At 35.2% G+C, this 25,063-nt stretch overlaps 1 protein-coding gene and 1 long non-coding RNA gene across 2 annotated transcripts in view; one reads left to right on the top strand and one right to left on the bottom strand.

The window, feature by feature from the left end:
• Positions 1–310: 310 nt before the first annotated feature.
• Aplip1 (JNK-interacting protein Aplip1) overlaps positions 311–25,063 on the bottom strand; it is a 45,436-nt gene continuing 20,683 nt past the window's right edge. The window contains exons 3-6 of the mRNA XM_069062048.1: positions 23,140–23,547; positions 19,839–20,119; positions 514–689; positions 311–453 (exon numbers count right to left, since the gene is read on the bottom strand). Of these exons, the coding sequence (XP_068918149.1) occupies positions 381–453; positions 514–689; positions 19,839–20,119; positions 23,140–23,547 (938 nt within the window). The 3' untranslated portion in view covers positions 311–380. The remainder of the gene's footprint in view (positions 454–513; positions 690–19,838; positions 20,120–23,139; positions 23,548–25,063) is intronic.
• LOC138141330 (uncharacterized) lies at positions 13,320–14,424 on the top strand. Its single transcript, XR_011163091.1, has 2 exons — positions 13,320–13,823; positions 13,884–14,424. It is a non-coding gene; the product is annotated as an uncharacterized lncRNA (long non-coding RNA).

The following is a 25,063-nucleotide window of genomic DNA, read 5'->3' on the forward strand; positions in this document are numbered from 1 at the left end:
TCGCTTGTTTCTAATACCAGGAGCGCCTGCCTCGTGTGCGAGTTGAGGCACAGGCCTTACCTGTTTTTCGGGCCTTGTTCCTCGCACAGCTGGAGACTGCCTTAGGGTGAAACTGAGGCTTTCTGGCGAGAACCGCACGGGCGCGAGCGGTCGGAGCAACTGATTGAGACTACAGTTAATAATTATTTTTTACCATTGCATTCATAATTAGCAAGCACATATTAACCTAAATTAGCTTATTGTGCCCAGGAATTATTTTGGCTGTTGACCAGTGTATTTTTTTTATTTGAATTTAATTGAAACAACAATCTAAAATTATTATATTTTATTGACGACACAGCGTTAAATGTGGTATTTACATTATTATTGCACTACAGAAATTATTCAATGTAGATGTCTTCAACAGGGTATGCAGTCTCTATAAACTTCTGGTAGAACCTTTGAAAGGCACGACTAAATGTATATGAAAATGTGAAGATGATTAAAAATTTAATTATTATAGTACTACATTACCCTACTGCTTCAGCTACAGGCCTTGTTGAGTCCGTCCCACGAAATACATGACAGGCAAACCGTTGAAGAGTTGGATGTTTGGTTATGAAACCCAAGTAGCGATGATCACGGGGATGAAAAGCACAAAATGATACGTTTTTGAGAGAATAGAAGTAATCGATGCAAGGTTCATTTTGCTGAAACAAGTGAATATTGTTAAGTAGTTATAAAGTTATACCGTGCTATTGAATAAAAAATAAACCGAGTAAACCATAATGGTTATAGCTTTCTCTATTTCTTCGATCGCACGGTATATATGCCAACGGATTTTTATGAAATTTAAAATACAGATATTTTAGACGGTGAAGGTTCAATCTCCATATACCGGGTGATTCAGATTGGTATTCGCGCCCCACTATCTTTTTTATTTTAAGAAAAAAGTATAGCAAACCATATATATTTGTAAATCGCTTATGAAACTACAATAGGTGACGTTGTCAAATCTTCTCTACGATGACATATGTCAAAGTTAAGACAGTCAACTTTTTTTTTTTTAAATAGTACATTATACATTTCTTAGTCTATTCTTGTAAAGTTTTTTTTTCTACATTTGAATGTGTAAAAAAAGTTGACACTTGCAATAGGAAAAAATCGAGAAAAAAAATAAAATATGATTTAATTTATTCGAAAGTGTTATTTTCTAAAAAGAGCTAGTTAGCCATGGAGACAATTGAATTTTGACATTAATAGCGTCAATTATTAACGTACCTACATCTAAATAAATAGCCGTTCACGATTATTTGAAACACGCAGGAGGCCGCGATATTTTTTTGTTAGATTGGCGTCAGGTCCTGTCATATGACGTTTCGTTTTTAAATATACGCATTGTTGTCAATTCCGTCATTAATTTAGTTAATAAGAATTTACCCAGAACTGCCCTACAAATATGTATGTTTCATTTCAGTTACAATTTTACGATTATTGTTCCTAATGCGTTCAATTATTTAAAAAATGTAACAACTTGGGAGCAGTGTTCGATTGAATTATAACCTAAAATAGATTTATTAAGACAAATCACAATACTGCCAACTAAAATGTCAGATTTTCATAGATAGTCCGAATTTGAAATAATCGTGAATGGTTTATATGTTATAACCTACATTTAAATAAATAACTATGATATAACACCTGGCTTCGAAACCTAACTTCTTCCTGACTATACCGCTTTGAATGCATACACGATGAAAATATGTAGTTGAATTTTGATAGTGCATGAATGACATGATGAGTCTTGGGAATCGTATTCGAATTATTCGAATATTTGAATAGGTGACTATGTAAAATTCGATTAAGTGTAAATTCTAATATTCGAATAAAGTAAATTCAGGATTGATCGGGTATTTCACTGTCAAATAATTTTATTTTTTGGCTATGTAATTCTTAAAATAGTGAGATGCAGGGAACCAACATAACGCGAATTTAGCATAGTAAATTCAGTATGGATTTGGTATTTCGTCCGAGTCTCAGTTTTCTGGCCGAGGCGCACCCGAGGCTTGAAAACAAACAAGGTCAAATCATTTTATTTTTTGGCTACGTGGTTGTCTTGTAAATAGTGACATGCAGGGAACCAACATAATGCGAATTTACAAATGTTTGGCTTACTAGCTCTTTTTAGAAAATAACGCTTTCGAATAAATTAAATCATATTTTATTATTTTTCTCGATTTTTTCTGATGTGTCAACTTTTTTTACACATTCAAATGTAGAAAAAAAAAGCTTTGCAAGAATAGGCTAAGAAATGTATAGTGTACTATTTAAAAAAAAAGTTGACTCTTAACTTTGACATGTCATCGTAGAGAAGATTTGACAACATCAACTATTGTAGTTTCACAAGCGATTTACAAATATATATGGTTTGCTATACTTTTTTCTTAAAACAAAAAAGATGTAGGGCCGCGAATACCAAACTGAATCACCCGGTATACACCGGGTTAGTTACGCCATTTATAACTCAAGAACGGCTGGACAGATTTTTATGATCTTTATATTGTTGGATTTGTCTCCGCCCCGATTAGCAGAATAACTGTTAAAACATCGAATAACTAACGAAAAAAAAATTATGAAGAAAATTCATTTTGAAAGGTTATGTCATCTGTCACAATCTGTCATTGTGCGCGCATCGACAATTTGAACTTAATTGAGATTTAACGTCAGCTGAGTTTTAACACCAAGTGTGATCAATGGTGATCAACAACACCTACTTTTGCATTGTACAGGGTGCGACAACATAACTTCCTTTTTCTAAATGCGCGCTATTCAGACTGTAGGGGTCGTAATGGAACGCGAGTGGTCTCATTCGGAAGCCGTGGTTTTCAAGATTTGTTCCCTATCCCTGTCAGCTGCCATCATGCGTTGGAAGAGTGGAAAGCCTGCGTTTGCCGTCGAGGTCTACTTTTCAAACTGATTTTCTGTGATCGCAACCCTTCCGAGATTGCTTCAATGTTGGGTCGTGTCCCGAACCAGAAATCAATTGTTACATGGGTCACTACATTCAGACCATGATTTCAGACAAACCGGGAGTGCGATAAGACGAAGAACTGGAGTCTCACCTCAATAAGAGGCAATTTGTAGTAGGATTTGTCCCCTTGCAATTTTGTTTGTGTTTTTTTTTTTGAAATCTCGCGTTTATATCAACCATCAAAGGACCCTACAAGGCCAACATCCGTGTAGAAATTGCGAACATACCCGCTGCTATGTCATGGCTAACACTAGAAATGGGCTTATTCACTTATTCAGTGTATCGCACGAGTATCTAATTAATTATGCATTTAAGTACGTCAACTGTCTGCAATTATTTAAATGCTACCCCAAGTAATGCTACGTTGCGGGGGAAGCTGTTTTAGGGTTGCACATTTATTGCTGTGCGGCATACCTAACCACGAAACTATTAAACAAAAACAAGTGAACAGTGCGTCCAAACCATCAAACCAACAAACCAGTGGAACAAAATTGTCATTTACAAAATGTTTCCAACAAACACGCATATGCTTAGTAATTCTCTTACCAGTTTTGTATTTAATTTTCCATATTTTCTTCCCGTCAGATGTTGACTGCATCCCAACCAAACTCATTAAAATATTCAATCCGTTTATGTTGGTTGCTAATTCCGGATTACTTTTATACAGTGAATTTTTTTATCAATGAACCATAGAGATTTACATGGTATAAAGTATAAGCTTTATTTCGCGTCAATGGTGCTTCTATTGCTAATTTCAAAATTATTTTTCGGACATGAAATAAAGTTTACACCATGTCAATCCCTATGGTTCATTGATAAAAAATTCACTGCATAGTTAGTTACAACTCGGGACACAGCAATTTGCTCTACTACTCATTATACTCTCACTTCTTGCAAATGAATTTACCAAAAAAACTTAATTTTTCAGTACTCATCAATGAATTGTCGTAAATTCATGGGAGTTAATCACATTTGCACATCACATGACGTGAATACCAATAACCTCCGTCAGAGGGCGTAGTGCTTAGCATTAAATTTAAATACCTATGTGTAAGCATTAAATTTGTGTATGCATTAAATCATTAAATTTCAATTCATTTTGATTATTCATTTTATCTTAATAAAAAAACTTCATTCAATTCAGCTAATAAGTTAACACAACATTTATTGATTCTGAGGCGGGTCAGCTAGTTAGTAATAATAAAATAACCTCAAGTTTGGTACTTGTACTTTTAACACGTGTTTCCTTTATTGAAAATTAAGCGCAATTATTATTAGATTGTTAAACATTAAAAAATAGGTGTCTACACAAACATTTAACTAAATCACTCGTCTGATTCAACGAAAAGATTAGATTTTGTTGTTAAAAATTTAGTCTAAATTTTGAAGGTATTTGAGCAGTTACCTTTTGAAACAATTGATGAAAAGTTGCCAAGCAACATTTTATACACCCCTTAAAATCTGTCAAAAGTGGGCGCGCTTTATTAGAAAAGTCAAATTGTGTAAATTTATTGAAAATACTCTAAACATAGACTGCAATGGCAGAAATTTCAATATTGTTGAAAAAGGAAACAATTTTTGCCTATGGAGAGTGTTGTAGAACTTCAATGACACAGTTCGTTTTCTTGTGGAATACTATCCAAATGTAGGCTTTACAAAATTTAAGGTTTAGCGAGCCGTCAATTTATTTGAAGACACAGGAAGCGTACGTGAACTAAATTAGCTTGCTAAAATATCCCGATCGTGTTTTAGTCCTTTATGGAAGAATTAAAGCATCCAGTATAATAAATTACGTCCAAATGTTGTCTTTAACTTTATAAAAAATTTGGCGATAGTGTGCGTTTGTTTCATACGCGTCTACATTTTTGCATCTGCAGCACCGTTTATCACAATCTTTTTCTTTTTCTTGCAAACCAGACGTCTTTCAAGGAAGAGTTTCTCCTTACAGCATTTTTTATTGACGATCAATTTTTTGATATAAATCTTAAGTGATTCAACATTTTAAAAAGCCATGTAAAAATTACGTTTTTAAGACTTGGATTATTCCATTAACGGGATTTTACTCTTTACCGTCTAAAATATCTGCAGTTTAAATTTCACAAAAATCCGTTGGAAAATAACCGAAATATTAGGCTCAAAATTCTTAGCTGAGACACCCTGTATATACATATAGTTATTTACATTACGTGTAATGTATTAAACTTTTCATTTTCCCATCGACATTTAATAAAATTCGGGGTCATTATAAATGATTGTGCCATCGTAGGTGGCTGTGCGCCATGCTTTCGGTGCGCCTCTACGCCCACTAGTTGTTACAAACATTTATAATGACCTGTACAATGATTCAGTGATTATAATAAAATTAGTATAAGCTGACTTGTTGTTAACGTTACTTTAGTAACAATACAAAAACATTATTTTTTTGTTCGACACTGTCAGAATTTGATAATTTTCCCCTGTGTGAACGGATTATGATAAATTTGACAACTTGTCAAAAAGGAACGTCAAGCTAATTTTAAAGATTTTCAGCGATTTGGAGCGTTTGGGAGGCTCGTCGAACAAAAAAACGTTGTATTCAACTCGTTCTTTTGTAATTTGGACTCGAGTGAAACGAGACAAAAAAAAACCCAAATTACACACGAACTCGTTAAATAAACTACTATTTTTACATTTATCAAATATCGTTGTTGTTGAATACTTGGTCATAATTTAGTTAAAAATACATTTCATTGAAGAAGCTGCATATATTGCGTGCAGAAGTGTGTTGTCGGACAATTCCAAAGACCGGTAGGTACAATGAAGCCTATGAAAATTTCATTGAATGGTGTGCAACGAATGATGTTTTTGACATTTAGCCTTTTTTGCAATAGATCCCCTAGCATGTTTTATTTTCGCTTTCAATCGCCTTATTAAAATAGAAAGTTACACTTTCGTAGGGGGGAGAATGAAAAAGATTAAAGTCTATTAGCTGCTACTGATAAAAGTTGAATGTCAATCATATGTCGTAACTACACAAAATTACGTATTTCCCTAACATCCAAAATCAATAAAATGACTGAAATATCTACAGGGTGGAACAAAAGTATCAAATATTGGCTGTAACTTTTTAATTTGACAATTTTTTAATTTAATATAGAAGTTGATTGGTGTATTATCCTGCATCATCTGGTCTTTCTAGTTTGTTCCTATCTTCTTTTGTTTCGCTGCTATGGCAACCAACTTTGGTTTTTTAATTGCACCCATACATTTTTTGTGTGATTTTCAAACAAGCGTATCTTTCTGTATTCATAAATACAGTTTTGCCATTATGGGGAAAAAGAATAAAATTTAAAAAAAAACAAGAGCGCAAATGTGTAGCTATCTTTGTCCTACACATTAATTACTAATATGCGTCATCTTTCTCAAACTTGCAATTTTGTGCCGTTACCATGACAATACAAGTCAACTTGAAATCGGCCTCTTAGTAATAAAATGCAATATCAAGAATGTTGACAATTTTTGTTGAACGTCATACTCGGTATACCTATATGTACTGTTACGATTTAAATCGTCGCGCGTTTGTAAATCTTCGCGATTTTTCTAGAATGTTCTAGAATCCATCGCGACGGAAACGTACTCGGACTTCCGCCGAAAAATCTGCGCATAGAGAGGGTGGAAGCTATAAATCGGGGGAACCAGAGACGGTACGGAGATTTTTCACGACCTTTTGCCGGTAGTGTTGTGAGTGCCTGGAGAGAGTCAAGGGGACAGTGATCGAGTGAATTTGCAGGGCCGACGAGACGACGTAGTGGAGTTCACGAGGGCCGTTGGAGACGATTCGTCTAAGTACCACCGCCCACATCGCCAAGCGGATCACGGACTTCACTACGGAAGGTTCCAGACCGAACGCTTTTGCGGATCAGGATCTCGTCGAGTCCTGACAGTCCAGGTCGTCCCCGGACTCACCGGAAGGTGCCGGATCTACCCTCTAGCAAGTCAGGAGCAGTGGTGACACACCATTTTCCACAGGCCGTGGGTTCCCAAAGTTTTGGTTGTATAATTTGTCACTCCGTCGAACTAATTGAGCGTTTGTACGAGTATTTAACTATTGTCAAATTTCCCTTGTCAACTCATTATTTCGACGGGTGAATAGTTTCCATCAGTTGCATTTAATTTGTATATCGCGTTTAGGATTTATAATTTGTTCGACTGTTAAAGTTCCAGTTTTGTCATAAGGCGCGTGATTTCAATAATTGTACTAACTTAAGAAAACATTTCCTTATCAAGTCCGTCGGGTTTTTATATTCACGAACGATTATCAATCCGTGAGCGACCTCGCCAGGAATTGTGTATCGCGCTCACCGAACATTTTTTTGCGCGTGGTTCTTCACCGGTCCGTACCGAAGAAAAACATCTTAACTTCATTTTTTTTTTCGGAGCGAAGAAAAACTTGGAGGACCTCTCCGCTTATGCGGGCGGCGTAGCCGAATAGCGACGTTACGTAGGATCAGTCGGCCTTCCTCCTTCGCTAAAGAAAGGATTTTTTTATTATTTTGCCGGTACTCGTTTGTTGAACGTCTGGGACCCGGAGGACCCTCCGAGGAGTTAGGTTATTGAAATTTGTACACGCCATTAGGCTAGTCAGGCTTCGTTGTTTTACTTTTCCATTTATATCATTATTTTCATTGTTGACATCTGAATAAACGATTAGTTGGAAGATTGTGTATCATTTCCCGTACTCCGGGCTGTTCTCACCAATTTTTCAGCTTCAGTCGGCGTTTCTCGTGGTTCGCATTGTAAACCGAGTCGAAGCTACGACTTGTTCGTTATACCCCTGAACATTCCGGATTTGTAACCGGTAACAGGGTTGCCCAGTTTCGGGAGCGTAATTTATAACGTAACAGTACCTACTGTCCATTATAGACAAATATTGTCTGTTGGAGTAATAATAGTACAGTGTGGAATAAAATTATTTACATCTAGTTACCTTTTCATTACCCTTGTAAAAATACGAAATGCCGCTCTACAAAAAAAAAGAAAACCTAACCTCAAAATATTCCAAAATTCCAAATGGATTTATTGCGAAGGGATGATATGAATGCAAAGTAGAGATTGAAACTAAAAAGGAGCTAACAAAAGGAAGTCACAGCTAGTGTTGAAAGTGGCCACCAACGTTTGTTAATTCAATTTAGTAAATTGTAACAATTGTCAATTCGATTATTTTAATTTAATAATAATTGTTTTAATTTTTAAATAAAAATATTAAATTTTCAAATTCTAGAGAATTTTGTATTAATTGGTAATTCAAGGTAACGGATGCAATTACATCTGCAACAGATGTTAAAAAGTAGAGTTTGAACATTAATATTGGAAGTTTTTTTGGTGTAAATGACAATAATACACTGAAATATTGATAAAAATTTTCTTAGAGATCTATTAAACTACGAGTGCTTTAATAGATAGACATAAACGACTCCAAATTGAATACAATAATAGACCTATTAAAGACGCAAATTCTAAAAATAAATAAAAACTAACCTCCATAATATGTATTATCGTTTATTTCGGCAGAATATTAACACTTAGCAGGCGCTGCACGATTGAGATTGTTTTAAATTTTAGTTCACAGAAGTCACAGCAAAATGATATTTGCTCAGATTTTTTAACAAATAAATTGTGGGGTGGTGTATTCCCCCAGAATTACGGGAATCCGCACAAAATTTCTTACCTAAGAAGAGCAAACTACGATACCAAAAAACGTACAGAGTTTTTTCGCGACTGGTGCGATAATAATAAAAGTGTCGCTACAGGTCAGTAATGGGTTTCATTACTGACCGATTACGTCTCATTACTGACCGGTTGAAGTTTATGCGTGCAATCGCTCACTTTCCAAGGTTTAAGGGGTTCGAAAAGCTGTAAGTTACTAACCGATTGTGAATACAATGACTTAAGTACTTAACGCATGAGATTTGTACAACGATTTTTGGCTGAACCGATTTTACATATTAATTCCTATAAAGTAAATAAAACTTAGTGACATTTGCATTTTAGAGTTTTCAAACGTACTATCGCGGCCATCTAAAAGTGAACGTTTTTTTTTTTATAGTTTGAATCATAGGCGTCCTAAAATGTCAAAGTTTGACACTAGCGATAAAAAAATTATGAAAACTATTTTTTTAAATGCTACATCAGCCACATCTCACTCCGATGCAGACAGCTAGGGAGGGCTATTGCAAAGGTAAAAGAAAGTTGGTCGTTGGCTGCTGTGGCGAGAAAATTACATTGCAATAAGAGTTGCATCTTCAATATAAACAGGGGTTGGCAAGAAAACAAGCTTGAGAGGCCAATGCGAATAGGTGTTGGACAGGTTTCTTTACTAAAGTTTACTTTCACTTTAATAAGGTATTAATTACTTCTCAGTCTCATTTTTATTATTACAACTTTTTATTATTAAAATAGTAACGCCTGCTGCACGAACGCCAATGAATACAGCCTGATTTAATCCAACGAAAAATACGGAAATTTTCGCAAGCTATCGTTCACTTTTGGAAGGCCGCGATTGTACAATAAAATGTCGGTGTAGCAATTTTAAAATTAAAATTTTAAATTTCTCTATTAAATCTAGGACTATTTTTGAAACTATTTTAGGCAACATGTATTTTGTTACATAAACTTAATTATGGTAAGGATAAAATTCTTTCTTATATACAGGCTGTCCCAAAATTGGCGTACAAACTACTTACTACCTTATCGAGGATGCCTAAATGTACATGAAAAAAATATGGAAAAAATGTTTCCGACAAACAATCAATTTTTTGTATCCCACCCGGCGGCACGGCAATTTTGCCGGAGTACATACACTATTACGGATAATACTTGTTGCGGCGTTGTACCGCAACATTTTGGTCCTTCGAGCCGGATCCGTGATCCAGTGTCAACAAATTGAAGAAAGTCGGATCCGTGATCCAGACAATCAAAAAAGTGCGATCCGTGATCAGCCAACGAGGAAGTCGAATCCGTGATTCATCTTCAGAAGCATCAACATTCAAAAATCAACAATTCTTTTCCTGCGGTACAACGCCGCAACAATACTATCAAGTAATAGTGCAGTGCTTATCAACATAATTACCGGCGTCTCGCCTCTACATTTTGACTTTTTTGTGTTTTATGTTCTGTGTCAATGTTAAGGAATTTCCTCACGATATGACATGAGTATAATGATATACCTTTTTGAATTTCAACCACCAATGTGTTCTCTAAGTCCAAAATTTTTAAATTTTTAAAAAGAGATTGCGGTACTATTCCTGTTGCTGAAATTATAAATGGTAAAATCGATTTTTTTTTCTAAACACCAAAGATTTCTCATAGCAACGGAGAGTTCTAAATATTTATTAATTTTTGTATTATATGTCTGTGTTATATTGTGTGAATTTGGAGCAGCTATATTTAAAAGATATGCTTGCTTTTGTTGTTTATTTAAAATAATAGTGTCTGGTCTGTTATGCTGAATATGAATGTCAGTTAAAATTGTTCTATCAAAATATAACTTGTAACTGTCATTTTCCAAACAATTATTATTATTAAGGGTAATACAATGTAAACAAAGATATATTCGTACATCATTACCTTGCAATGTTACCGTAGTGGATTTAAAATATTTTTTTCGATTTCCACAGCCTCTAAATTCTCTATTACGCAGGATTAAATATTGGTAGTGACTGATCTTGTACTTTGTGATAATATGTACGACTAGAGGTAGCTGTCATGACAATTTCATACATATATTTCAAAATAATTGACGTGTTAAGTGCCACTTTCAAAGACCGCCAAATCAGTAAATAAGTCCAAGAGAATTTTTTTAACATTTTTCTGACGTTTACGGTAATCTCTTCTACACCGTTAGTACGCCATTTTTGGGACACCCTGTATCTCTAACAGCTCAGTATTTTTTGTGTTTGAACCGCATTAATACCGCAATATTATTAGTAGTGGTAGATTGCGCTTTCAATTTTGCTTCTCATTTTTGTGTCATTTTGAATTCACTATCTTCAAAATGACGTTTCACTACCGCAATTGTTAACCGCGAACGTAGATTTCGCGCACTAGTGCTTCAAAATCATCGAAAAAGCCTTTTTGAGCATTCTGAAAATAATTTGACCTGATAATACTAAAATCTGGTTTACAAAACGCCATTTCTCCAATTTGGATGTTGAAAATTTCGAAAGAGTGAAAATAAATCGCTATAATTCGATTGACATTATGATTGACAAGTTTCGCAAGACCAGTCTTGAAGCACGAATTCAATATTAAAAAACGAGTGGCGTAGCCACGAGTTATTTTAAAGAATGAGTGCTTCAACGTCTTATGAAACGCGTTTTTTATACTATTTTTTGTAATTTGCCGTTTTTAAACCGTTTTTAAACAAAAATGTTTACTTTCCTCGATTTAGAGATTTTTGTGGCGGTTGGTAATGTCTTAATTTTAAAAGTGAAAATTTGATCAAGTCTTCAAAGTTGCCTTTTGTTTTATCCAAATTCTGTCACAAAACACAAATATGGAAGATAATCTTTCATGTACGCCCACTGAAATACGTGAAATTGCCAAAAATACGGTCGCGAATTTGTTGCCTGATAAATACTGATAAACAATTCTTTGCACATTTTGTAATTTAAATTGACTCGCATGACGGCTTTGCCAACCTAAAAATTTTCGTAAAATGTTCCGTGAAATAATGGCTATAAGGACATCCCAGATGATGACGTCGCGTTCGTTAATATGTCTATTAGAGAATCAAAATGGAGGCAAATTACAAAAAATATTGTACAAACTTTGATTCGGCAAATTCGCTCAAATGAAGCACTCGTTCCTCCATCGTTCGTGCCTTAAATAATGGGCTTATGCGCGATAAATATCTTCTCACAGTCGGTTCGTAAATAACTGCTAAAAAATCGCATTTTATTTTTAACTGAATTAAGGAATGTATATCTAATATGAAATGTACATGGTTATTGTAAATGTTTCTAGCATCGTAGGTGGCTGTCCGCTTTATTTAGGTCCGTCGCTACGCCAACTAGATGTTAGAAACATTTATAATAACGCCTTATATTATAACGTACATAAATCACAAAATGTATTGGGTGATTCAAAATGATTGTGGCCAAGTATGGCAACTATGTACGTAAATTTACGTGGCAACTGTGTGGGTAGGGTAGAGTTGACATTTCCTTGACAGTTCATAGTCGCGCAATTTTGTAAGTTGTCAAATCAATATGTAATGGAATTGAAAAAATCAAATGCACGCTTATGAAATGTCATACAAATGTCAACTCTACCCCATTCACACAGTTGCCACATACATTTTCGTTACATAGTTGCCATACTTGGCCACAATCATTTTGAATCACCCAATATAATTTGTGTATACCGCGATATTTTTTTAACTCTGAACATATTCCCTATGTTCAGTTTTAAAAAGCACAGATCAATACATTGACGGTATTTGCTAGGCAACCAATTTATACTCGACGCTCCGTGGTTGTTAAATTTTGAGATAGGTAATGTTAAAAAGTGTTCCAGCTGATGGAATTAATGTATTCGTATAATAAATAAGTGACTGAAAAAACGTCACGTACATTTCTTACGCTTACGGCGTGGTATAAATGCATTATGTGTTATACTCCATTCTTTATCTTGGTAAGTGGTCGATGCGATCAAGCAAGCCATGGGTAGCTTTGTAAGTTTTACTTTTTCCACCAAATTTTTGTGTGATGTAAATCAAATATTAACTGTCATCGCTGTCATTCAGATTTAGAATCTTCGTAAAGCATTCATGTCCAAATCTCGCGATCTTATGTCGCGAAATGTAAATATACAGTATGTTATTAAAATGCGTTAAAAAAATTTAAACGGTGATAGAACTCATCAAAACAAATTACTTTTCGATTTACAATTTTTTCGAAAAATCTCTCTAAACCCAGATAAAATTTTAATTAGTTTGATCGTAAATTCTAGTACCCGCCAATGTCTCCGTGCGTACATTAAAAGCAAAAGAAGATTAAAACTTAGATAGTCAAGCAAAAACCAATTCTTTATTCGTAGTAAGTGAGAGTGACATTGAAGTTACGCACCACAGAGTTAAAAAAAAATTAACAAGATGTGTCTAATCTTGACTGCACCCCGAAAACTTAGATAAATTTTTTTGTATGTTGTAGTGCAGCCATTCCACGAAAAATGGAACCTAGCCGTAAAATTTAAAAATGGTGCTACAACTTTTAAATTTCTTTTCAAGTGTAGTATGTAATATGCAATATGTAGAATATTTAATGTAGATCTTGAAAATAGCGATTTTTTTGTGTTAAGGATCCAACTGACAAGTAATAGTATATTAAGTATAAAGAACGGTAATGACAATGTACGGATCGAAGACAATTGTTTGGAGGAGGAGCTTGCGACGACTCCAATATTGTCTGAGATCCGTACATTGTCATTAACGTTCGTCATGCTTATGAGATTTTTTGCGCGATTGAATATTTATTACAAAACATTCCTAACTAGAATGCAATGCGATACGACGCCCTTCACATCGTGTTGCCACAATGTCGATTTTTGTATCGCGTTTCTAAGGCAATCTGCAAACAACTACCGCCATTGCAGTTTTTGTGCGCAAATATCGCCAGTTGTGTTGAAAAACAAGCAGTAAAATGAATGAAATTAGTGATTCCGAAAACGAAGTGGATATTGTAGAAGAAACTTTGAATGTGGGGTGCGTCACAAATAAAGAATTTTTGAAACTAACGACCTCAACGTGTAATTAAGAAGACAAGGAAAATGTGTGGTATGAAAATTTTGATAATACTAATGTCGCGGCAAGTTCACTAACATTATTTCATTGCAGCGGCAAGGAATGCCGACCACAAGAGTCGTGTGAGTTTCCAGAAAGTGCTAACATCTTGTCTTCGACTTCTGTCTACATAAATCAAGAATTTTCGAAACCAGCGAACTCAATATGAAATCAAGAAGACAAGGAAAATCCGGGGTATGAACATTTTGACAATTCTAATGTCGCGGCAAGTCTGTTACTAAAATTGTTTCATTGCAGCGGCAAGGTAAGCCGACTACAAGAGCCGTGTGAGTTTCCAGAAAGTGCTAACATCTTGTCTTCAACTTCCGTCTACATAAATGAAGAATTTTCGAAACCAACGATCTCAGTGTGTAATCAAGAAGACAAGGAAAATGCGGGGTATGAAAATTTTGACAATGCCAATGTCGCGGCAAGTTTGCTAATGCTATTTCATTGCAGCGCCAAGGAAAGCCGACTACAAGAGCTTTATGAGTTTCCAGAAAGTGCCCCCACATCTTGTCTTCAACTTCCGTCTACATAAAAATTATTATAATAATCGATTAATTTTGAATAAACTTTACTTACCGTTCTAGAACACCAAAAATTACTTACCATCGAGTTTATCGTTAGCAACGAGTAAACAGAGCTTACCATCTTGGAAACAGACGTGGTAAACAACCAAATAGAGTACAATCGCGCAAAATAGTATATTATGTTATGAGGAGCAAAAATGAAGTTTTATGTGCTGCGACTGCGGCTGGTAGATTGCCTGCCGAACGCACTGAGGCAGACAAACCAGCCAAAGCACATAAAACCATTTTTGCTCCGAATAACATAATACTATTTTTTCTTTAAACATTCCTAACAAATTATTTAAGACATGTTAAAAAACCAGGTACGGATTTAAAATGATTTAGCTAGTTTACTTTACAGCCGCTCATCAGCGGAGATAATAACTTCACGGACGCTCCTCAGTGGAGATAATAACTTCACGGACGCTGGTCAGCTGGTGATGCCATGACAATGAAGTGACACTTTAGCATTATCAATGCAGCAGTGCAATGTCATATTTTACGGACGTTTGAAGAAAAAATTATTTAGTCACGGCGGAGAGTGATTATTTAGCAAAATTCTATGTGTTGCAAGTAGGCACAATGTTCAAAGTAAACGTCATTTACAAAAACACAGGGATTCGCAGATTTTGGTAAAACGTTGTATAAATTTTAATCTTGAAATTGATAAAGTTTTTTGCAATTAAAATTTAACATTAATACATTTTTTTTGTAACTTTAAGGCCCCTATACACCTAGCGTTTTGTTTGCAGGACTTGCTTGCGCATGCAAGTATGTGATACAAGTTTGTCAGAAACACACACTTTCTGGCAGTTTATCAAACTTGATTGCGTAAATTCGTATGAGATACAAGTCTTGTCCACACACGAATGAAAATGTATATGACAGCACACGGTTTGCTCAAACAAAATTTAGTAAAATCACAGTGAGTGACCGATTTTTGTCTGCCGTAATGTATACAAGTATACAAGTATACAAGTATAAGTCTATCAAACGTGTTTGATATTTTTGCGGTGTGGCCTAACTTCGGGTTCAGTCGTTGAACATCGCTACAGTTTCTTGAGTATTCAATAAATGGCTTTGCACGTTTCGGGAAGAATTTTGGCAAGCGCCTGTGGAGAAATTATTGCAGAAAATGTAAGATCTTCATATGATCGTCCAATGGCCAAAAAACGAATTGTTATTGCTAACCGTTCTTCAGGTGTAATAGCTGTCCGCAGAACTGTATCCTCTTTTTCGATAAGGGGTCTAATTTTTTCCAACAAACTTATAACATTATCTTCAGACATCCTCAAGTAGTTGCAATAATCTTTTGACGAACTTCGTAGTTCTTCCATTAATTGTATATTATATGATATTCTACTTCTCTTTTCTTCTTTTTCAACTTTTTCGAGTGTTGATCAGTTAATTCTGCTAAAGTTTGTCCAGCGAGAGATTGGTTGACATAAATACAATTTAAAATCTCTCAATCTCCCTCTGGACAAAGTATATAATTATAGCAACACAAGCGAGCTTGACGTTCTCGTCACACATGTTCGCTGAAAGTGACAGCTCCTGGGTGTGTGGTCGAGTTTTTAATATTAAAAAATCCACTTGTCTTTCCATACAAAATAAAGTATATAAGAACATATATTAGCCACACACTTGACATCATGCATGAATACAATGTTAGTGTTTTATCAAATCCTGTAGTATGTGATCATCATATGTATTGCAAACATGAATGCGCATACAAGTACTGCAAACAAAACGCTAGGTGTATAGGGCCCTTTAAGGCAGAGTATTTTTTGGCCGTCCGTTATGTCCCATCCGTTATCTGCAAGCAAGAGAATTAAAAATCAAAAGGTCTTGCATATTGCTTAATTTCTCAATTGATTTGTTCTAAAAGTTTCACTATATTGCATTCTTGTAAACTAGGCAAAAATGAATAGGGAATTCCACAATTTTTCTTGGAAAGCAAAATAATTACCCCAGTCCTCCCACGTATTCTTAAACACTAGATAAATTTGAAATGTTACATGTACTTGAAACATTACATTTAATGTGTATATAATTTTTTTTCTAACACATTTCATTACAAATTTTAAACTGTAGTTACAAAAAATTTAAAAAAGGAAAAATTCCCTATTCATTTTTGCCTAGTTTATTAAAAAAATTACTGCCGTTTAGTTCATTTTAAGGGCCCCAGAGACTGCGTTTTTGTTCGACGGTTTTGTTCGACGAACAAGTCTGTTCGAACAAAAACGATGCAAATCTGAAGTGTGTGTCTAGAAAACCGTCGTTTTTGCTCGCGAACAAAAATGAGGAAAATTATCAGGTTTACCCTGATTATGTCCGTCGAACTTGTTCAACAGACTTGTCAATTTGAGCAAATCTGAAGTGTGTGCGGTGAACGGTGTTAAAAAACGTCGGTTTTTGCAGTGGTGTAGTACCAAATAATAAAACCAGATTTTGGCGATTTGTATTTCGCCACAAATTATTGTTTGAAAATAACGGATTTTCGCCAGATTAACAGAAAGTTCTTACTGGAATTTATACAGGGTGTTAGTGAAAGGTGTGGCGAAATTTTAACCACGAGCTACTGGCTTCATGTAGAACTCCGAAAAAATATTTAAAAAATTCTATGTCAAAAAATAAAATGACATCTATTTTTTGAGCTACAATTTTTTTTAATAGCTTTTAGTCTTCTACGTTGTCCTACAACCTGGTAGGTAAAATTTCGGCACATTTGAAAAATACACCCTGTTTATCATATTTTATAAAACGTACACCAATGCAAAGTGACCTCTAGGAAATATGCTTTAAAACAAGGAAACCGCATTGGTGTACGTGTTATAAAATATGATAAACAGGGTGTATTTTTAAAATGTGCCGAAATTTTACCTGCGAGGTTGTAGGACAACGTAGAAGACTAAAAGCTATTAAAAAAAATTGTAGCTCAAAAAATAGATGTCATTTTATTTGTTGACATAGAAGTTTTAAATATTTTTTCCGACTTCTACATGAAGCCAGTAGCTCGTGGTTAAAATTTCGCCACACCTTTCACTAACACCCTGTAGAACTCTTCCCAGTCTTCTGTGTTTATAGAAAATATCCGCTTTTATAGCTAATGCCGCCGCCACTGCATGCAAATATAACTTGATTTTTATTCACTCATTAAAACCTTTAAATAAATCTGAAGTGTGTGTGCAACTCGTGTTCGTGGTTTTTGTTCGAAAAGACTTGTTCGTCGAACAAAAACGCAGTAGGTATGTGGGGCCCTTTAGATTCGCAAATAATTACTTTAGTTTATTTAATAGTAAAATGAGTGGGTATTTTTTTGTCCCGTCCGTTATCAACTTGTATCCTTTTTTCTACCGCTATTTAAAATTTTAGAAATGTAAATGTAATGGGAAGTTGTAGCTTACCTTACCAGTACTAAGTTACATTATATAAAAATTTACTTTTGTTAATGCTAGAAATGCTAAATGCTAAGATATACAGGGGTCCTGCTCAAATTTGCGCTGATTTGTTAGAAATTAGAATTGACAAAAAAAAATCAAATGAGCATGGACGTTAATCAAAAATACTGTCAGAGTTGTCATCTAATTAGTCGAAATGGCTTAATCATTACGAAAATAATGAGCTCACAGATATGTTGCTAATGTATATGGGCAATGTTATCACGTTATCAGAATGCAGCTGCGGCGTCCAGAGAGTACGCAGAGCGATTTCCAGAAGGACCCCATCCTGGGCCACGTCAGTTATTAATCTAGTACAGCGGAGAAATAGACAGGACCGGACTCAAAATTTTAGAAAACAATAAAAATATATAATCAATTATCTCCGTTAATACAAACATTTTACTAAGAAGATTTAGGCTAAAATTCTTAAGAATAATGTATAGTACCTCGTGTTACAAGGAACGCCGCAACTTCGAAAACACCCTGTATAAAAATATTTTTAAAAAGTGTCCCGTCCGTTATCATGGAATGGTTGAGTGTATAATTATCTTAATATAATTAAGAGTTGAAATTACTCCCTGAAAATCGGAATTTTTTTTGTTTGTTTCTTAGATTTCGAAAGTTAAAGGATAGCAAAAAAATGTCAATGATTATTTCCTTCAAGTGTTTAGCAACCAATTGCGTGACGATTGGTTCAATCTGATCACGTGTTCAGTTAATCTCGCATTTGATTACGATTAAGGGCCGGTTTCACCAACGTGGGTTAAATTTAACTACAGATTAAAATAGACGAAAACATTGTTGCAACAATAGAGAGTTTTCGCGTTACGTTTTTCAGATAACCGTGTACGCTAACGCCAGTGTTGCTAGGCAATAGCGTAACCGAGTATTATTACAATAAGCGATTACGATAATTGCTCGCGAATAGCGTACCGGTTATTTTAACGGAACGTAAGACGAAAACTCTCTATTATAACAATGTTTTCGTATATTTTAATCGGTAGTTAAATTTAACTCACGTTGGTGCAACCGGCCCTTAGGCATTCAAAATTACTTTTGAAAATTCTAGTGACATACAAGATGAAAAACGTAATTTCCCCAAAAGTTAGAATTCTAGGACATTACTGTACATCGATGCCGTGACGATGATTGCACCAAAAAGGGAAAAATATTTCAGTACTTGTTGGTCTTGCATAACGCTTTTGTAGCTGATAAAAGACAGGTCAAGCAGAGATTTAAACCAACCTGGAGAGAAAGGAGAACGCACACTTTATATGTAATTCTAAAGACCACTCAAATGGGGATATTTTGATATCAATGGACGCGTCTTGAAATGACGAATATTTGATATCATTGCGCCAAATGTGTAACTCGATTAATAAAGCGACAAAATCGATAAAACGTGAAATATTTTCCAACTGATTTCTGTCAGAACACTTCATAAAACTGTCATTTGTAATTTATGGGGGATTACGGATTCGGCTATTCCCTTTTAAACGCATTTTACAGGTTCAGTGTCATCTTTGCAATTATACATCCTACTGTGAACCCTCTTAAGAAGTCAATAGCCCCCGTAAATAACTATCTTTATTTATGGAGTCCCAAAACTAACCCGATAAGGGTATCTACCGCTCTCTTTCACACTCATATAAAGTAAATGAAAGTTTTTGATTTTCAATTATAGATTGCGGCTTTATTTATAGAGTTAGCGTTTTGGCGCAATGGTATCAAATATTTGTCATTTCAAGACGCGTCGATTGATATCAAAATATCCCCATTTGAGTGGTCTTTAGAATTACATATAAAGTGTGCGTTCTCCTTTTCAAACAAAAATTTACCTTGATATTGACATTTGTATATTCCTATCCGTGTGCAAAGCCGCCGGAAATACCGCATGTTAATGAAAATCATGATTTACGATTCACGTGTATCATATCAGACCACGCCAAATGAGTTCAAATTCTTAAATTAAAAACCAAATGAAAAGTACTAACGTTTCTCTTTCTTCTGTCTACCATTCTCAGGCCCTGATCGGAAACTTCGAGTATACATGGTTGAGATTCTGGATCATTACCAGCACTACCTATAACTCTTCTCACAGCTTGACAAACAACAGACGTTCCTTTATGTGCGAGAGTTTCAACTGAACCCAAGTAGCCTAATAGATAACGTTCTCTTCGACCATGTTCATATGTAGAATCCCAGTCACTATAATCACAGTCTACTGCATAAGCAGACGGAAATATTCCCATTCTTCCCGTTCGTAGATTTACTCCTAAAATTATAAATTACTTCTACCGGAATATCAAAAATTATCTTGGTCAAAGGTGCTCATGGATTGGAAAACGTCCGTCTCCACTGACGATTTCTTCGGTACGGTCTACCAGCACCTTTTCTATGAGTCACAGAGTCAATTTCGTAAAACACACCAACACAATTTGTAAGGCATGCACAAAAATCCTTCGGCATTACTGTAAAGTGTGGGAAGTCCTCTCGAAAATTGATTTTGACATTCAAAAAATGATTTGAGATAAAGCTTCGATAATTATTCGAAAATCCATGACCACCTGTGACCAAGATAATTTTTGATATCCCGGCATATTATTATACATTATATCTACAAGCTGTCTACTAAAAAACGGCGTAAGCTGTACTCCACTATTTATTGTCTGTTTGAGTAAATAAAAATATTGGTCTGGAGAACTATATACAGTGAATTTTATTATCAATGAACCATAGGGATTTACATGATATAAGCTTTATTTCGCGTTAATGGTTTTTCTACTGCTAAATTCGTCGGACACTTTTATTTATACAGGGAATGGCAGGACTGACGCCCCACAGAAGACTGGCAAATTCGTGGGATTACGCTGAAACGCAAATTAAAAACTATATTTTTCTTACTCTCAAAATAAGCGAGAAAAGACATTGCGAAATTGACCAATCAGACGAGGATACCATCGAGGACTTAATTTGTCGCTACGCAATCGAATATTATAATATTGTAATCAAATGGTCCACTGCTTTTTTTGACAGATGTTTGTGTCATCTTGACAATTTAAACATTTTAATTTGTCATTGTGGACAATTTAAACATTTTAATTTGTCATTGTGTTTTCTCAAGCTCTGAAATCGTGTTGTAAAACTCTGCCGAGATGTATTCAGCTGCCGATTATGTTGAGATGTTGATTATCTTTGGAGAATGCGGACGGAACGCTAGGGAGGCAGTAAGAATTTTCTCTGGTCGTTTTCCTGACCGACCTTCTCCTGATTACAAAACAATTTTGAGAGTACGTGCTAGGGCTCAAGAAACAGGAAAAGTTTTGCCGAATCGAAATGAAATTGGCGGAGGTGCACGAACCGCACGGACCTTGGCTAATGAAGAGGCAATACTGAATATCGTTGAAGAAGATGGAACTAGGAGTATAAGAGAAATTGCCGAAGAGGTAGATATCTCCAGCAGATCGGTACATCGCGTTTTGAATGAGAACAGACTTCATCCTTTCCACTATACTCGTGTGCAACATCTCGAACCAGAAGATTACCCTGCTCGAAGAAATGTTTGTGTTTGGTTGCTTAATAAAGCGGCAGAAGATGAAAATTTTATTTCACGGATCTTGTTTTCGGACGAATCAAGTTTTGGTCGGCAGGGATGTTTCAACCATCGAAATTTGCATGTCTGGTCGTACGATAATCCCAGGGGTACTTATCCGCGTGCATTTCAGCGTCGATTTTCCGTAAATTTGTGGTCAGGACTAGTGGGAGATTCAGTGGTAAGTCAAGATTGTAAAAAATAAAGAAAGCGTGTTTAGGTATTCTTTATTTTCAGATCGGACCTTTTGAATTCCCTATGCGTTTAACAGGAACAGTGTACGCAAACTTTTTAAACATGGGACTGCCTCATTTACTTGAAAATATTCCATTGATTTTTCTCGTAAATCAGTGGTTCCAACATGACGGGGCACCACCCCATTTCAGTCGCAATGTGCAAGGTATTTAGAATCGAATGTATCCTAATCGTTGGATCGAACGAGGTGGTCCACGCCACTGGCCTGCACGATCTCCGGATCTCAATTTTCTGGATTTTTTCTTATGGGAGTACGTGAAAAACGTTTACAACCGACCCATTCATAACGAGGAGGATCTTCGAAACAGATTATGGCAAGAAGCTTTTGGAACAATTACACCTGAAATGGTCAGGGCCTCTAAATTAAACTTACTACGGCGTGCACAACTGTGTCTCGAAATGAATGGTGGACATTTTGAGCATCTCCTTTAATTCTTCTTTCTTTGAGTTTTGTTTGTGTTTCGCTTTGTTATTATTTGCTTTCGTTCTATTAAACTCGGTTCTTTTTAGAACCACCATTTGTTGTTTGCTTTACGACTTCCGCCCAATAATAAATTTGTATTAATAGTTGCGGGCTATACGATGACAACTTTTATTAAATTTATTGACATTATTCTTAACCTAAATTTTTTGACAGTGCAATAATGTGCTAAATTTGACAATAAAATACAGTCGACCAGATATTTTGAGTAGAATGATAACATTTTTGGAAACCAAGCAACGCCCTCATTCATTCTGTTCTTCCCTAGTTTTTCCGCGCTTGACTAACGGGATTGGTGGATTTGATATGCTTCTAACTTGTTTAAAAAAACAGATAAGAAAAAAGAATCAATCTTTCCAGTAATGTTATTGCTGTCGGCACAAGTCAGTTTCCTCTGGGGCGTGAGTTGTGCCACACCCTGTATAAATGCTTAGCTTAGCTATCGCGTTGAGGTAGGATATTTGAAAAAAAAAATAATCTTAAGGTATGATGGATTAATTTTGGCAACATGCTGCCGAGAATAAAGTGACGCACCGGTCTACCTAAAAAGAAACAATTTTTTTTCAAATTTTTTACATTTAAAAATTCAAAAGTACTATATAGATACAATGCGATTATTTAAAAAGCAAGCACCTCAACAAGTACATTTATGTAATGTTTTTCGTTTGCAAAAGACCGCATTGAATTTGCTTGTTCCGTTAAGGAGATATTCCTTTTGAAAAAAAACATTGTACTTAATTCCCTATTTCCGAAAACGAGAGGTTAGCCCTTAACAGTTGAGTGTTACTAGTTCATTTTTACTTTGAATTTTATAAATTTCTAATTCCTATAATACACACACCGGGAAATTTAAAGGAACGGAGATAAAATCTAATTATTTTCTCCATAATATACATATACATTTAATTAGTTCTACCTACCAGAATAAATTTATACGAAAAACACTTATACATATTTCATGATTTACCTTCACTCCAAAGATCATCAGCTTCTTTTTGCACGTAAATAGGATCTCCTATTTCTACATCAATTTCGTCATCATGTCTAGGTACAAATTTATGAAGTCCTCGATGAGTAGCTTCTAACATCTCAACCTCGTTATAAACTACACCTCCTTCAACACATGAAGGTGATGTTCCCATTATAGGGGACATAGATTTGAAACCATCTGTCCCTGTAGGAGAATGTGCAGTACTATGTCCGCTGTCAGCATCTGTCATAAGGCGTTCTGAATCTGGAGAATCCGTATCCCATAGATATCCACATTTTAATATTAAAATTGAGCTTGGTCCACTACCGGAATTTCCCAATTCGTCAGCCAAAGACATTTCTCTTGATAGTTGATATTGTGCATTGTACATGGTAACAACTGAAGCTGCAAAATAATAGGTTTTAATAAAAATGTAAAATAGGTAAAAAACTCATCAAATATGACGGTACTTTTGTCAACATTTTAGTTGTTACTTGATCCCACAATTTTTTTTTCTACAATCGACATACCGGGTGACTTTTAATGATTGAAATTATTTTTGTTCGGTTGGCAGCACATTTACGATTTTATATTGGTACACTTGACTGTCAAATTCAAATATGACAGTTCAAAATTGTTATTATTTATTTCTAAAATCTTAACCTATCATTAAAAGTCACCTGGTATAAAGTTAATATTTAGGTTGCCACTATAGTTTCGAAATGACATACTTTTAGACACTCGTGCCTCAAAGAAATGTCATATAATGTCACTTTTTATTCCAAAATAATCCGAACAATTAATGCCAAAAAACACAAAAGATACGATTTATTCAAGTGGAGGGTTAAGATTGCATGTATAATTATGTATATTAGAAAACTGAACATTTGATTCGTAGTTTGAGAAAAGATAGACCAAAACTACCTTTTCCGTGATGATAACCACTTTTTTCTGCTTGCACCAAATTTCAAATCTGTCGCTGCTTGATACGCTGATTCTGATCTCTCTGGTATAAGGGTATTTATGCCGGCTCTGCTGCATTTTCGATATAAGAAATTACTTCGGAATCGCTCAGTTGGTTGCAAAAAAAGACGGGAACTGTCAGAATAATATTGAAACATTTTTAAAAATTTTCCATAGTGTGAAACGCTCTTAGGAGAGATAGGTTACGATTAACGTCAAAATTCAATGACTTTTAAAAAAAATATTTGATAGGTATTGTCAAGTAGACATTTTCATTTACCGTTTTTTTTTTGCAACCAACTATAAATAACAACTCGGCAACAAGATCGATTTTGTATTACTCGCTGTCAATTTGACAACGTCGAGAAATTTTTGACAATGTCATATTTTCCACTTATTATAAAAATTTGGTGATTGTAGAAAAAATCATTTATGAAAGACGTTGCGAAAGAAGGCACTTGACGTGTTGGCCAACTCGGCATTCGCCCGTTAGTCAATTTCACGTGTCTAAAATACTTACACTTAAACAGCTATTATATTGGGTGATTCAAAATGATTGTGGATAAGTATGGCAAGTATGGCAGCTCATAGTTGCGCAATTTAGAAAATTGTGTATAAAAAAAATCAAATGCACGCATATGAAATGTCATACAAATGTCAACTCTATCCCACCCACACAGTTGCCACATACATTTTCGTACATAGTTGCCATACTTATCCACAATAATTTTGAATCACCCAATACGCTTGCCCGATATCGTTTTCTGACGACTGCCGCACAGCCTCGCGGAAGCAGCGCACAGCTTTCAGTTAGTGTTTTCAAAATTCCGCCTGTCTTGATATGTAATATCACTCATTAAAACACAGGAGTTTTTGAAATTTTCGCATTCAAGTGTGCAATAAATCATGTGAAATAATAATAACTTGCGGCTTTCAGTCGATTGATTCGAGCTGTTCA

This window comes from Tenebrio molitor, chromosome 1 (assembly GCF_963966145.1).
Source record: "Tenebrio molitor chromosome 1, icTenMoli1.1, whole genome shotgun sequence".
Taxonomy (NCBI): Eukaryota; Metazoa; Arthropoda; class Insecta; order Coleoptera; family Tenebrionidae; genus Tenebrio; species Tenebrio molitor.